This window comes from Drosophila elegans, unplaced genomic scaffold (genome assembly GCF_018152505.1).
Source record: "Drosophila elegans isolate 14027-0461.03 unplaced genomic scaffold, ASM1815250v1 contig_476, whole genome shotgun sequence".
NCBI classification, from domain to species: Eukaryota; Metazoa; Arthropoda; class Insecta; order Diptera; family Drosophilidae; genus Drosophila; species Drosophila elegans.
The window spans coordinates 6065419-6080308 of NW_024545863.1; the positions used below are offsets into that span (position 1 = coordinate 6065419).

Consider the following 14890-nt stretch of genomic DNA (forward strand, 5'->3'; position numbering starts at 1 on the left):
GGTTCTGATAAGCTGATTAAGTTGTTGCACATTGGTACCTAATGTGTATTGGAAAGTAAATAATTAATAAATGGCAAAAGATATACCTTCAGAAAATTGCATAAAAATCAAGGGTACGACAAGAGCTCAGTTGAACATACTTTTCAACCTCAGATAATCTGTTGTTTAATAAGGCATTTCATATCTCGACATACTCAATCAAATACCTGCATCGAAGCGAAAACGTATGGTTTAAGTAAGTTTTACCACCATACAAAAAATTTTAATTTAATATCAATAAACGTTATTAAAGGAATGTTTTTAAATTTTTTATAAAGCTCTTCCTGAAAGCATGGAAGACATTTTTTTTGGCATTGACAACATCAGCCAAAAAGTATGCCAAATTAAACCGCCACACTACCACGCTCACAAATACGAAAACATTTCTCTCTAGCAACAAATTGACATTTTCGTTGGGGACACAGCTTTTCGCAATTTTTAATTATATATTTATTTATATCACAAAATGGCTCTCTTTTTTTCCAAAAAAAAAAAAACATTTGTTAAAAATCGGTTTAAAGGCGATTGCGTTTTGGTTTGAATGTTCAATATGGGACGTCCCCCGAGGCTTTATTAATTCATCTGTTGGTCCCAAAATCGTTTTTCCGCTTGTGAGAATTGGGGCTTATGGACCCCTCGTACCACCCACCCCCCTGCCGACGCCCATGGTGAGCCAATGCCAAATGGTCGGAAAAACCTTTCGATTTGCGGGGTCGTCGACATTTTCAGCGTAGCGTGTCGACCAAAAAGTTGCACCATCGAAATCGAATTTGACACAAATTAATTGCTATTTGATTTGACAAGTGCGAACGCGGGGCGGTAGTCGAGTGTATATAGATACAAAGAGCAACTGTGGGGGTTATGTTTAAGTGTTATCATCTAGAAATTGCTTTATTTGTGAAATGTTCGAAGAGACATCTAATGAATACTGAATGAACTCCTTGGCGTTGTGCGGGGAGCCGAGCTTGTTGTGGCTTCTCTTAAGCTGTTTTGCGAGGGATGTGGGTCCCAGGGTCCCAGACCATAACTAGACCTTGGGCGCAGCTGCCGGGGCATGGGGTGGCGATTGGGGTGGTGATTGGGGTGGCGTTTGGGACGCCGCCTGGGGATGTGCGTGCGGTTCAATGGGGACGGGGGTGCTGCCTTCGGTGGCGTTTAGGTGGGTAAAGTGCGGCCAGCCGGAGATCTCCGCGAACAGCCTGCCTCCGGGACACTCGGTGTCACGAACCTGTCGGTGGCCCAGCAGCTTGTATGCGGGGTCAATGTAGCCCTTGAACACGCCGAAGGCGATCAGGTTTTTGGCCGCGTCCAGCATCTGTTTGGGCGGCAGTTCAGCTGGAATTAAAGAGGGATAGGCTATTAGTAAACGAAATGCTAATTTGATATATCATCATATCAAAAAACATGCTTTTCAAGTCCATGAAATATATACGCCTTACTGTTTTAAATCTTTATAAACACCAATTTTATTAATTATTAGTTGAATTGTGCTCTAGTGGGCTTGAGCGCAAATCATTTGAAAATCAATTATAATGATAATCAAGATTTTTCTGAACCCACAAATAAAAGGCTTACGAGTGTGTTTTGTTGAATTATTTTACTCACTTCTCCAATCTCCGATCAGCACGATGCCCACGCTCTTGTCATTGTACTTGGGTGCATGAGCTCCGATAACGTTGAATCCCCTTCCGGTGTAGATCATGCCATCGCCGCCGATGCCGAAGCTATAGCCGATGTCGTTCCAACCGCGCTCCAGCTGGTGGAAGTCCTGCATGTCGCGCATGCTCTTCATGCAGTCGGGAGTGGTATAGCACACCGCCGGCATGTAAGAGTGGTGGATGATCACGTAGGGGGCGGGACCCTCGAAGTGCTCCACGGACTTGGGCAGACGGGCGCCCCAGTCGGAGCGGGACAGAAGTCGAGCGGTGGCCGCTCCATCGCCCAAATTCGCATGCTGCATGTGCTGGCTATAGCCTGAAAATAAAGAAGTAGGGATTGGGTTAGTTGGGTTTGACTGGTATTTAATTGCTTTTTTTATGAGTTCGCCTTTATTTTTTTTACAGAGAAACTTAGTCAGACATTTAGTCGGTTTTCTTTAATTTCGAGAAGTGGTGAGGTACATCCCACATGAAAAATTTGGTTTTCAAATTCAGCTCGGAGTGTGAACATTTTGTTTATATTTATATTGTGAATTCCTTAACGTGTGGCGTAAACAAGTTAAATTTTAACTTTTGCCATGAGTTATATCTGGCACAAAAACACCATCACTGCCAAGACCGTCGAAATTTGTCGGCCTTAATTGAAAAGGGGGCGTGTGTAATTGAGGGCGTGTGGTCTGCGGTGCTGCTGCTACCGTACGTCGCTCACATTCCATTGATAAATGATAGTCGGCTTCTGCGGATTTCTGCGGCGCTGGCTGCGGTTCCGACGACCCACGATTTTGCACTGACGTTCGCCGACTCCGCGACTCCCTGATTCCGCTGTAAACCCCCTTTACGATCTGAAAACAAGTCGCCGATCGGCTCCGATTGCCAATAGCGATCGTCATCGGACTCAGAAGCTGCTGAGCGGGAATCAAATATGCTAAACTGCTGTTGCGATAGGTGATTTTTATTTGATTTCGTTTCCACATAAATGTACGATATTCCAGGGTAAAAACGAGGGGCTTTGATGTTGATATTTCATTCAGAAAATACTGCTACGAACTATATAGGTTTTCTTAAATATTGTTATAACGTAATGGGCTGGCTTTAATCGTTATAAAATGATTTTCTTTTGGAAAGCTGAACACCCTTCCCCTCTGAACAAGTATTTTTTCATTACAACAACAAATATTTACGCCAAACGTCGGCCAAAAACTTTATATTGTTTTTATTTTTTGCGTAGTATTTTTCATTGCCTCTGTGAATATTTACATTGGTGTTTATAGGAAGAAATGTATGATTTTTAACTTGCAGATTATCTTCATATAAACGTATCTATTTCCTCTGCTCAGTAGGGCACTCTCGATTCGTTACGGTTAGAGCTATATCAGCATGACTCAGCTTAAAGCGCTCAATGCGAAATGTTTAAAAGCCAAACGGCAGAGGAAGTCGCAACAGGTGCTACGGGTCGGCTATCATCTATCATTGGCGTGAGCGTTTGGCCGTTGACACTGCGGGCCGGAGAAAAGACCGGAGCTCAGTTCCGTTTGGCCCTGGTTCCCCTCCGTGTGTCATAAATGCAAATTCAGACTTCGATCCGAAAACTATTTCATTCAAATGGTGCTGTATGTATGTATGTTTGTATGTATCGTGACTCCGAAGTTGGCAAACATATAAGTCGATGATGGGTGGAAAATTTTCGGGGCTTGCAGTCATCGTCTGGCTTATTTGCCGGCATCTGCCAAAAGTTCGGGCCACTCCCACTCAAAAGCTGTGCGCCCCCAGCATTTATATGCATACGGAAAACTTAGACAGGGAAGTGAGCCGATGGAAAAGCCGGAAAAACGGGCGCCGGAAAAAGGAGGTGCAGCACTTGACTAAGTTAATGGCAGCAGTTTCTAATTAAAATTTACGAAGAGCGAAAGTTGCGTGGGCGAACAGACGAGGTCAACTTAATAGCACTGCTGTTTTTTTAAACTTAAAATGAAGTACAAAGTGTTTTCTTACATTTTTATATAAAATATCGCTTTTGGTTTATAAGCAGAATGGGATAGATATATTAAAACTATGTTGTTTAAATAAAAATGAATAAAAATTAAGGAAACAGCGCCTAAACTTTATATAGTGAAACGAAACTGGATAAGTCCGATTATTTTTGGTTTTATTTTTAAATATTTAATAGAGGATTTGCTAGTGCTAAGAATAGTAATGTTTAGATTATATAAAAATAAATTTAATGGGAATAGAGCTTTCCAGTGAAGTGCTTTTAACTTTGAAAATTTTAAAATTCGTTCTGAAGGATCTCAACTACTATTACTTTGTCCCCATTTGTTTGTGGGTGTCGCGCCCGCAATTTCGCACCTATCCGGGATCCAGGATACAGGATCCTGGACTTCATCGAGGGCACGTGCTTGAATAATAAACAGTTCAGGAATGGAGGAAAAACAGTGAGTGGTAGGATGTGAGGGCACTGCCAAATCGGCGGCTGTTTAATTTATGCTGCTTTAGTTTTTAGTGTGTGTGTAACATGTTAATTACATTTATATTTACAGCCGAGCACGGAGGGCTCAAAATCACCCCGCTCCCCTAATTGTTACCCTAATTACGCGGCCTAATAAAGTAAACATTAAAAAGCGTTGGCCTAATCAATGTTGCAAACTTTGTGGCCCCTAGAATTCACACCACACTAATGACGAAACTATCGCCTCACTTCAGCTTTCACCTGCACAAAGTTCTTTGATAATTTTCGATTAATCCCACTGCCGTTTTATGGGGCCCGTTGCTCTGCTGATTAAATTCTCGCATAATTGAAGTATTTAAATTACCAGCGAATAATTAGAGTGGCAAAAATACACACACACAGACACACACACACACAACGAGCGGTGGGGAGGTCCCCTAGGTAATTGTTTGTTTTTAATCAGGCAATGCACATAATAGAGACATTTCAATATTATTATGTTGACGATGCCGAAGAGCCAGTCAGTCTGGCATTAAACAAATATCCGCTCAGTCACACATTGTTTCGGGGGAATGTGCGAAATTAAGTCACGCTCGATTACAACACAAATTAAAAAGCAACATGCAAAAAAACAACCAGTATTCGTACAACGGGAAAACAAAAAAGTACCCGGAGCAAACAAACAGAAAAAAAATAAATAAAATCAGCAGAAATGAGCGAAAAAAACAAAAAAAAAAAAAAACTAGAAAAGAAAGCGAACGTTCTAGGTCAAAAAACCGAAGAATAAATTCCCTTTGCTTAGTTTTGGTATTTTATTAAGTTAAATAATATTTTTGTTATTGTTAATTGCTTTTTAATACTCTTAGGTTTTCATATGTTTCCACTATCAGCTAATTTTCTCTGAATAACAGCGCGGATTTTAACAAATTAAAGCTAATTGCGCTGGCGAATCGTGGCTTTTTGTGACTAAATTACTGATTTTAATGATTTACAAATAAAAATGTTACACAAGCTATTCTAAGGAACCTATAAGCGAATTGGTAAACCTTTAAGTTTCGATTATGCATGGTTTAACGATATTATTTTGAGCCACAAACACAATTTGACACACCAATATTTCCATTCACCTTATAAAATTAACATGTTACGTGCTTTTTTATTTCTATGGACATGCATGCCTCGGAATACTTTAAATTTGTTTAATATTTAATGCACTTTAACTGTTCCTTCAGCTTTTTATATAATAACAACAAATTTCTCCCCATGCGATATTAGGTTTCATTGATGTTTTTACTTGCGATCGAAAAAGCTTGTTTCCTTATCTCTTTTCGCTTTTGAGGCCACAGAACTTTATAAGCGACGCGGTTAGGGTGTGAGTGGTGTGAGTATAATTATGAATATTAAAATCAAAAACCATTTCACTCGCTCGCTGGCTGTCAGGCCGTAAATGACAATTTTGTTAAATGTCAGTAATTAATTGAAACAAAAAATCACATATCTGACAGCTTGCAAATTGTGCATATATTGTATATATAGAGAGCCGTTGCATATATAATCGGGGGGTTATCAGTGCTCAGCTGACGCTGATTGCAGGTGTTGGGAGCGCAGAAGTTAAAAAAAAAAGAACCGACCCATACCCCCGATAAGAGGCTTGCTATCTATCCGATTCACATTCCCAGGGGCATGTCGATAACAAAGGCTCTCTAACACCCGCCACTTACCCATCATTGATAGCAAAACTAATCCCAGTGCTGTCATGTTGCTGTTTTTGGCTTATTTTGCTGCTGTTGCTGATGTTGCTGCTGTTGCTGCTGTGATGTTGCTGTTGCGCTGGTTTTGCTGGCTTTTCGCTTCTTAGGAACTTGTGTGCGCGTACAAAATGAGACTTTGATTTAGGAACTTTTGTGTCGATTGCTGCTCGCAGTTAGTTGATTGTTGTATAATTCTTTTTACTTGTTTGTTTGGTTGGTTGTTTGTTTCGTTGTTTGTTTGTTTGTCGTCTGCTACCGGTTCTCGTGGCAAGAATTGTGCAAATTTTGACGGTGTGTGAAGGTCAGACTTTGGTTTAGGCAGCGCTCACATAGCGGCCTTATGCTTTGTATCACAAGCGCGAATGTTGGCCAGCATAAGGGCGGGCCTGAGTTTATAGAAAAATTCACACCGAATTCGCACCGCCGCTGCTGACGTCGCTGCTAGCGTTGCTGTTGCTGTTGCTGCTGCTGCCGTAAAAGCAATGCCAAACAAATGGTTAATCGCATGGAACTTATGGCTCGATCACTCTCGCCGCTCGCTCTTTGATTTCGATTTAGCAACCGCTACCGCTCTCGGAGTAAGCTTTTCGCTGCCTCTGCCGCAGCTACCGCCACTGCCTCAGTGGACGTCGCTGCTTTGGATAGCGCCGCTGCCGCAGTCGGCATGGCTGAATTTGATAAAGTTGCTATCAGCTAAGGTCATGGAGTGGTCTTTAGGGAAATTTAATACGGCTATCTAGCGATCGGTTGGCGGTGAATTACTCTCTTAATAAACAACTTTGCAAATTCATTGGCCCCATTCAACCGCATGTAACCTCTTCCGATCGGCGGTACTTTTTCCCCATGAAAGGGTTCTTTTTTGAGCACTGCTGCTACGAGGGCCATCACACGTGTCAGCGTGAATCGGCAATTCATTTGCACCGATATAGATATGGGTACAGGGAGAGAAAAATTGCACTTGGAAAACTCAAAAAATACCCAAAAAAATATATGTATTTGTATTTAACTGAATTTAGTTCGTAAAAATAACATTAGTAACCCAATCTTATAGATACAAAAATCAATTTCTGTGAGCAATACCACTTTCCACCATTAATGTTTAAATATTTATTTTAAATTGCCAATTTTCTGTGCGTGCACAAAATGAGTATACTTTAACCTATCACTCTGATATGTAATTAGGGGTTAATCATTAAAAACGTTGCCTAGGCTGTAGGGCAAAATTCACGCCTCGCAATCACAACTTCCGACAGGGGCGAGTAATTAACAATTATGACTGTTTTGGCTTATGGCATTTAGAAGACCGTGATGCGGATCGCTGATCACTGGAACTGGTGTGCCACTCCATAGTAGTAGTTCAATATCGGTCAGTCTTGAAAATTGCCACTGATAAGGGCTCTCTATTGGGCTCATAAATATGCCGTGGGGAAATTTTGTTGACAATCTCTCCTAACAATAGTTATGTAAACAAAAGTTAGTCCGCGATCACCAGCTGCTGACTGTTTTCAGCACCTGACAACGTCTAAGATTAAGTTATTTTGAATACGTCTATAGCGATTATTTATTGTCACTGTTACTTGGCCAAAGTTTTGCGGAAAAAATCTCTCCCAGACTATGACTCATCCATTGTCTTTTCCCAGCGCTTTCAAAAATGGTTATAATCAATTTTTCAAGACACTGTTGGGCTTTTACCCTTCTTCCTATTTTCTGTTTTGATGAATTGACATAGTTTAAGATGACAATGTTTTAAATAAATTTTGTGTTTGTATACTTAAAGTGCCGTCGAAGTGTTCAAGACATTTGTTTGCAAAAAGAAATATAAACCTCTTCTCTGCCTCTTCGGACTCAAAAACAAATTATTTCGTTAATTTGCTCTCTTAAACTGTTTTGTGCAACATAATTTTAAAATCTATATCAGCAAGGCGTTAAGTAAGTTAGAAAACAATTAGGAAATCCATTTTCTGTTGTTAAAATTGTTATATTATTTAAAAAATGATTTTAAATGGTTCTTAACAGTTTTTTTTCTTTTTCTAATAGATATTTATTGGTTGGCATTCTAAACAATTTCTCTGGAATCATTACAAAAGCTTCAGTGTATATTTTCTCTTACCCAAAATAGGAAGAAATATTTATTTGCGCTTTTAGTATTCTAAAATGTTTCAATTTTTTTAGATTTGATCGCAGTTTTTCGGTTGCTTTACTCAAAACTGTGACTTTTTCGCTGTGACAGCATCACTGCGTTCGACGTTCTCTGTATAATTTGCTTTCTTTGACCACCGCCACCGGACATACTTTGTGTTCGTGTTAAATTTATTTTTTTTTTTTTTTTTTGTGGTCGGGGATCCCCGTTTGTTTTGGGGGAAGCCCGCTGCAAATGTGCTTTAGTCGGAGTGCCGAGATTGGAAAGATAGACAAATTAACAGCATTTTATTTTCCGTCGTCGATTTATGGCGAACAAACACATTTCATCTTAATCTAAATTTGTTTTTGTTTTTTGTATCTGCGAGAGAGTGTGCACACTGGTTTTTCGGGTCGAAATTTTGGGGGGAGCACCGCCAGATGCGTTCTGGCGCCTCCGTTAAAAGAAGTCCAAATCACCGAGCTCATTTTCTCAACCTGTATTATTTGCTGTTTATACCTGCGGCAAGGTAAACACGCAGACAACACCCCCCTGCCCGAGGAACTGAAAATTTATTACACTTCAAAACGGGGAAATTTCTCAAACGCTCTTGGAAATTGTTGAATTGTTTTAGCAGCAAAATAGTTGTGGCGGTACTTACCACAAGTTGTGGCCAGCTGTTGTTGCTCGAAATGCTCCGAGTCCGTGAGGATTGCTGGGGGTTTTGTCGAGGGAATGGAGACGGATCCAGACGCTTTGTCGCCCATGTTGCGTGCCAATGTCTTTGTAGCCAACTGAACTGAAGTCCGAACCCATCGAACAGAACTCAACCATTTCGGTCTGCAGCCAACAGGTGCCTTTGATTAGGTCTTGTAATCTCGAGTTGCTCTTCCTTTTTTCGGGGGGCGTGAGAGCTCCTCCACTTAGAACTTTTAATGAACACATAATCCACTCTCGGGTCGAAAAAATAGGTATTTAGTTTCAATTTTTTTTTTCTAAGCGCAGAATATTTGTTTTGTCTTATTGTTCGTGCACGTCATTTTCAAGGCACACATCTGGATACAACACAAATAATTAAAGATATTTTAAGTCCGGAGGTATGCGATTCAACAAAAATAACTGATGAGTTTTTATTCAAAAATGTTAATATCCTAAAAAATTTTCCTGCCAGATAATTGTTTTTCAAGATCTGAAATAAATAAATAAAGAAAATGTTAGTAGAAATAATCTGTTTGGCACATTTTCTTTTCCTTGGTGTTACTTTTGTTGTTTGTGTTACGAAAATTAATATCATTAAGATGTAAACGATAGTTTATAATAATTTTTTATATTTTTAAAATCAAGTAAAGTGAGTTTAAGAAGTGGCTATAATAATCTTTGTAGATCCCCCACCATTTCAGGGACCAACTCCCCCAGTTAGAGCATTGCCCGTTCGACTTTGTGAGGCTATTAATGCTGACCATTGTGTTCATAATTTACCATTCGACCCGCTAATCGCACATCTTATCAGGGTATTAAGTGTTGCTCACTAACTACGCCTTGGCACGCTCTCACGATGAAAAATGCTGAGGGGGCAAAAATCACACGCAAAATCACAGGCCTTCTTTCATTCACTTCCTTCCCCGGCGCGGGGTATTCACCGAGGTAAACATTATCGGGCCAGAAGCTTTACACTCTCGCACATTAGACAAATAAACGGGTGTCTCTGCTGGTGTGTGTACTACAATTAAGAAAAGTAATTGTACTCGATGGGGATTCCCTGGGGCCTCAATGAAAACTCTTTGATGGGTAAGCCGTGCAAAAAACAAGGGAAGGGGTTACACCATTAAAATTTCAACAAAATGTACCCATCCTAGACAATTACACCACAAACTTAAGACTTTCTAACACCGCGTTTCTGGCAGAAAAGTTATGTCCTTAGAAGTACTGATTTTGTGTCACTTTTCTGCAAAATAATTTTTTAGGGAAAGTGGAAAATGAAATGGAAAATCATTAAAATATGTGTTTAGTCAGACACATCGAATAAAATGGAATAATTTCGGTTGGATACAGTAGTTTGGTCGTATCAGCTCTCAATATTTCAATTCCACTATCAGAATAATCTCAATCGTTATAAATTGGTCCCAAGTCAAGTGAATATCAGGCAATAATGTGAAGTAGTAATTTATTGATTTGAAGGCAAGGGCTGCTTTTTCAATGGCTGATGAAAGGCAAGTACCATGGTAGATAGAGGGGTTTTTTTTTTTTTATTTAAAGTTGCTTAATCGAAAAAACTGACCTTTGTTTTGGCCAATACCTTAATAGTTAAACTCTTCCAAATGACTTACTCTGTGGCAAAACTCAAAACAAAACTTTTCTAGAAATTCTACTATTTGTTGTGTTTATTATCAGCAGATATGAAGCTAAATATCTCTTTTACATCGTGAAATCTCATTAAGTTGTATGCCAACACCACCAATTGAAACATTCGGCATGGCGAACAATTCATCAGATGTCGCCATATCATTGTCTGTACTGATTAGTTACGCCTTGCTGGCTGGCAGGCAAAATCCCCCCCAGAAAAAAGGAGGAGGAATGGCGATGGGTGCTGGTATCCTTGTAGCGGCACGCACATGCCATATATTAGGACGCATAAAATGACAAACGACTCGCGAGGCGCGTAAATTGAAAACGCGCTGAGCCTGTGCGAGATTGCCTGCGGAAAAGGGATGGATGGTGGGGCTACCAGGGCGGTGGGGAGGGGAGGAATTGGGTGGCGGGTAGTATGGATTTTGGCGACTTTTTGCCTGTTTGTTATTGCTGCCTGAGCTGCCTGAGCTGCCTCACTCTCGCACTTTCTGGCACTGGCTGTCGGCCAAAACTTTGCCAAAGTATTCAAATTAAAATTTCAATTAAGGAAGTGAATTTGTGTGTGCCGAAAGTGTATTAAGTTTATATGGCGGTGGCATCTTGGCATTTCACTGCTGCTGTACTCCACGTGTGCCTCGTGCGCCACGCCCCCACAGTCGCCCACTTAGATATGCCGCAAAGGAGGCCGAAATTGAACCAAACCAAACCGAAACCTAACCGAACTGAACAGATCCCACTCAGCTGAAGCTTCGTCGTCGCCCGTTGTTTGATTTATTGCCAAAGTTTGTCGTCTGTCACATGACATAAGGAGTACTTTGTTGGAATATTTTACATTTTACGCGCCCCCAGCACCGCACACACCGTTCCCGCTGACATTTTCCATTGAATTGGCAATGAGTACGAAAGCCGCTCTGATCGGCCTCTGTGGGCATTATTAATAATGCAATCAATTTGTAAACAATTTGGCATATATCAATGCGCTTCGTGCTGGCCATAAATCTTTGGGAAATTAGCTCAGTCACTTGCGCCCCTTCTGCGATGAACTTTGGCACTTAAAAATATTAAAAGCTAGTGTTTTGAACAGGAAAAGTTGGTAGGTTTGGTAGGTGGGACATAAGAGATTATACATTCTTTGACATTTCTTTCGAAGATTGCTAGAATGTTTTACTATTTATCATCAGGAAAATAATACTAATCATAATAATAATTTCCATAAGCATACTTAATGGTGAGGATTTTTGAAATGCTTTTCCAGTTTTTACTTGTGAATTACGTTAATGGCTTATGATTTCAAGGAAGGCTTTATAATTGTTAGTTTATTTGTTTATCATATAGTTGTCATGGTTGGTTAACCACAAATTGGAAAAATTGCAGACAAAGAGTAAACAATTTTTAAATTGTTATTTATTACAATCTACTCTATACCGTTGGGACTTTCCCTGGTATATTTTTTGCGAGTGTGGTCATTTGCATGCCAGCCCCTCTGACAGATTGCTGGGCTGCCCTCTTGATGGATTGGCGGCTGGTTCTGGCCTGGAAATTTTCCGGGAGCAGGCATTCCGGGAGTGTGGACAGGGCCGCTGCCAACAGATTTTGCCATATTTCTGCGTTTTGGCTGCTCCAGTAGCTGCTGCTGCTGCTGCTGCTGCCGCTTTGGCAGTTAGTGACAGCTGCGGCGATGGCTGCAGTTTGGGGGAAAAAACCAAAAATGGAGAGCCCGGGAAACCATAACGCATGTCCGGTTTGCAGCCATGCATATCCCAAAAACCGGCATGAGGACAGAGGCTCGAGCCTTTGACCGGCGAAAGAATGAAATTCGTTTGGTGCTGTTTGCCCAAACTTTCAAAATTCAATGGTCAGAGTAGGCAGTACACAACGGCGAGTCAACAGAATAGTGAAATGCCACTCGTACAGTAAACTTTCAGCTCTCAAAGTCCTGTATCTCCGGCGTGGCATATATCTGCTTTACAGAGGTAAGTTCAGAGTTGGATCTGCTCGGGCTAATTGAATGAAGTTCCCCCTGAAGTATGTGTCCAGCTGAGATTCTTCGTCCGCGGAAGAGAAATGGCAAATGGAAGTTGGTCATCCTCCACCACCCAGCCTTTGTTCCATTTTCCTTGGCTTGTGTTGGCTTGCGTTGGCTTGCCTTGGCCCCAATTTAAAAGTTTATGAACTTGTCAGCCAACTGGCTGACTGGCTTCACTCCGACCCCATTCTAAAACCCCTCTTTTGTTTGTTTGTGTGCTTGCAGGAGGCAGGAGGAGGATCCAAGGAGCAAGGATGTCGGGGCGCCTCAACCAGCAGCACGCGGCGTACGCGCAACGCATGGAGCAGGAGAACAACCGGGTGCAGGCCACCCAGGCGGTGAACCGCTACTACAGCCACTGGGGTAAGGTGACCTCGCGCTTCCAAAACTGGACCAACAAGGAGTACTACGAGAAGGCCGACCAGCAGCTCCAGTCACGCCGCAACCACCACGAGAAGCAGGTGGCCCTCGCCGAGCGGCAGGCGAGGCTGCGCCAGCTCTTGACCGCCGAGAGCGAGGCTTACGACGGCGAGATGGAGCGACGGCGCCGGCCGCGGGAGCCCGGTGGCGGTGACCTCCAGATGCTGGGCCGCGTCAACCAGTCGCTCAAGGAACAGGAGCACCTGCGTCGCAAACTGGAAATGGAGGCCAAGCTCTACGGCCGCTGGCGGCATGGCGTCGACGACGAGAAGCTGCTCTACCAGTCCAAGTCGGACAACGAGGTGCTGGCCAAGCTCAACTGGCTGGACCGCCAGATCGAGAGTCAGCAGCAGCGCGAGCAGCAGCAGGCCCTGGCCGCCGAGCGGCAGCTCCAGCTGCAGCAGGAGATCAGTCGCACGGAGCAGGCCCAGAAGGAGCGCCAGCAGATCCGGGAGCAGCAGCTCCGCGAGCTGCGTGCCCTGCAGGAGTCCCACATGGCGGAGCTTCGACTGCGGCAGCAGGAGGCGGACAAGCTGAAGGAGGAGGAGCAGCACTTCCAGCTCTTCCTGGCCGAACTGGACAAGGAGCGGGAGCTGCTCGAGGAGAGCAGTGCTCTGGTGCTGAAGCCCGTCGACTCCGGCCACGCCTTTAACCTCAAGAAGATCAAGGTGTTCATCCGGCAGCGCAGTGAGGCCAGTCGCAAGCAGATCTCGCTCTGCATCAACATGCTGCAGCGCATGGCCAAGTACGTGGTCAAGGCAGAGGAGCTGCAGACCCTGCTGGAGAAGTACCGCTCACAGCTGGAGCACGAGGAGCTGGCCTGCGCCCAGATCGAGTCCATGTACGAGTCGGAGGCCAAGTACAACCTGCAGCGCTGCGAGGAGAACTGGCGCGAGCAGCACCTGCAGCGCTACGGCGAGCTGAGCAAGCTCATCGACCAGGAGCGGGATTGCCTCGGCGGCCTGCTGAAGGAGAACGTCAGCCAGCAGCAGGCTCTGGTGGAGCTAAGGAGCCAGCACCTTACCGGCATTGAGCAGGTCAACAAGCAGCTGGAACAGCTCAGTCAGGAGCAGACTGAAGTGGCTGAAGTGGCTGTGCCGTCGGCTAGCAATCCCAGGGAGGTGGAATCAGAGGCTTCCCCTTCGGGAGCTTCGGCTCCGGATGAGGACCTCCCGCCCAAGGTCAGCGACTCCTTCTCCAATCTCAATCTGGATGTGTGGCAGGATCTGCCTCCGGCCCGCGGAGAAGTCGACCTGCAGCGTGTCGACAAATCGCGGTCCCTCAATGTGGTCACCTCGCAGACGGCTGCTCCTCCGAAGTTCGCCCGCAAACGTGTGGCCTGGACCTAGCATTACCACACTATATATCATGTCGTTCCAGCTTAAATTTCAATGGTATTATTAGACTTACTGTTAGTTTAATCCGTGTTTAGCCATAGTTGCAACCCCTCGCACACACTCCACTCCCACTCACACTCACACACCACCCCAATGAACAATGAAAGCTCGAACACCACTCTGTGCACTTGTAGTTGATAAGGCTGATAGATAGGCGCTCCCCCAAAGGTGGGCCAATAAATCACTCAATTTGTGGGCCAGCAGGAAGTGCGTCCTTAATTATTGTCAAGTGAAAGTCGAGGAGGAATCAAGTTGGAAGGACGGCAGGTGGAGCTGAAGATATACGAGTATATCGAGCATGTGCGGTACACACACTCTGAATAATACATTTATCTGGTAAGTTGTAACATAGCAGGCTGGAAATGGTTGGATTTGTGTTTCAATAACCCCGCAAACAATTTACATGTAACGCATCTAACGCGTTTTGCATTTGATCGAAACTAATTAATATTGTAGGTTCTGGCAAATCTCTGAACATTTTCGGGTGGCAAAGCTCAATAACCCATTTATATGGCAAGTAAAATCAGGTTGTGTTCCATAAGTCCATCAGCAATGTTTTGTCCAGTTCCGAAGAAGCTAGCGAACACAAGTGTGTAATGAAGTTGTCAAGTCCAAAGTGTTTGAATTTAGAATGGTTTAATTATGGCAGACACAATTTCAATTTGCATTCAATCGAAATAAATAT

General features: G+C 43.2%; 2 protein-coding genes across 5 annotated transcripts in view; one reads left to right on the top strand and one right to left on the bottom strand.

Annotated features, from left to right (window-relative positions):
- LOC108140503 (trichoplein keratin filament-binding protein) overlaps positions 1-14408 on the top strand; it is a 28963-nt gene extending 14555 nt beyond the window's left edge. The window contains exons 1-2 of one of the 2 annotated variants that reach the window (XM_017263283.2): positions 12207-12335; positions 12614-14408. In XM_017263283.2, the coding sequence (XP_017118772.1) occupies positions 12215-12335; positions 12614-14157 (1665 nt within the window). In that variant the 5' untranslated portion in view covers positions 12207-12214 and the 3' untranslated portion in view covers positions 14158-14408. Of the gene's footprint in view, positions 1-12206; positions 12336-12613 lie in introns of those variants that run through there. The other variant, XM_017263284.2, reaches the window with a different exon arrangement.
- Positions 899-8815, bottom strand: LOC108140506 (peptidoglycan-recognition protein LB). 3 transcript variants are annotated; one of them, XM_017263288.2, is made up of 3 exons: positions 8675-8815; positions 1645-2013; positions 899-1374 (listed from the first exon to the last, which is right to left on the bottom strand). In XM_017263288.2, exons 1-3 carry the CDS (start codon positions 8778-8780, stop codon positions 1067-1069), a joined length of 783 nt encoding a protein of 260 aa, XP_017118777.1. In that variant the 5' UTR covers positions 8781-8815; the 3' UTR covers positions 899-1066. The 3 variants fall into 3 exon arrangements, with proteins under 3 accessions (XP_017118777.1, XP_017118778.1, XP_017118776.1); XM_017263289.2 differs by lacking the exon at positions 8675-8815 and adding an exon at positions 5865-6369; XM_017263287.2 differs by lacking the exon at positions 8675-8815 and adding an exon at positions 2407-2482.
- Positions 14409-14890: the final 482 nt, after the last annotated feature.

Bases quoted from the DNA above. Each gene is read 5' to 3' on its own strand.
- LOC108140506 (XM_017263288.2), bottom strand. From the start codon at position 8,780: ATGGGCGACAAAGCGTCTGGATCCGTCTCCATTCCCTCGACAAAACCC. The intron at 2,014-8,674 runs GTAAGTACCGCC...CTTTATTTTCAG, and splicing joins ACAGCTGGCCACAACTTGTG to GCTATAGCCAGCACATGCAG. The intron at 1,375-1,644 runs GTGAGTAAAATA...CTTTAATTCCAG, and splicing joins GCTGATCGGAGATTGGAGAA to CTGAACTGCCGCCCAAACAG.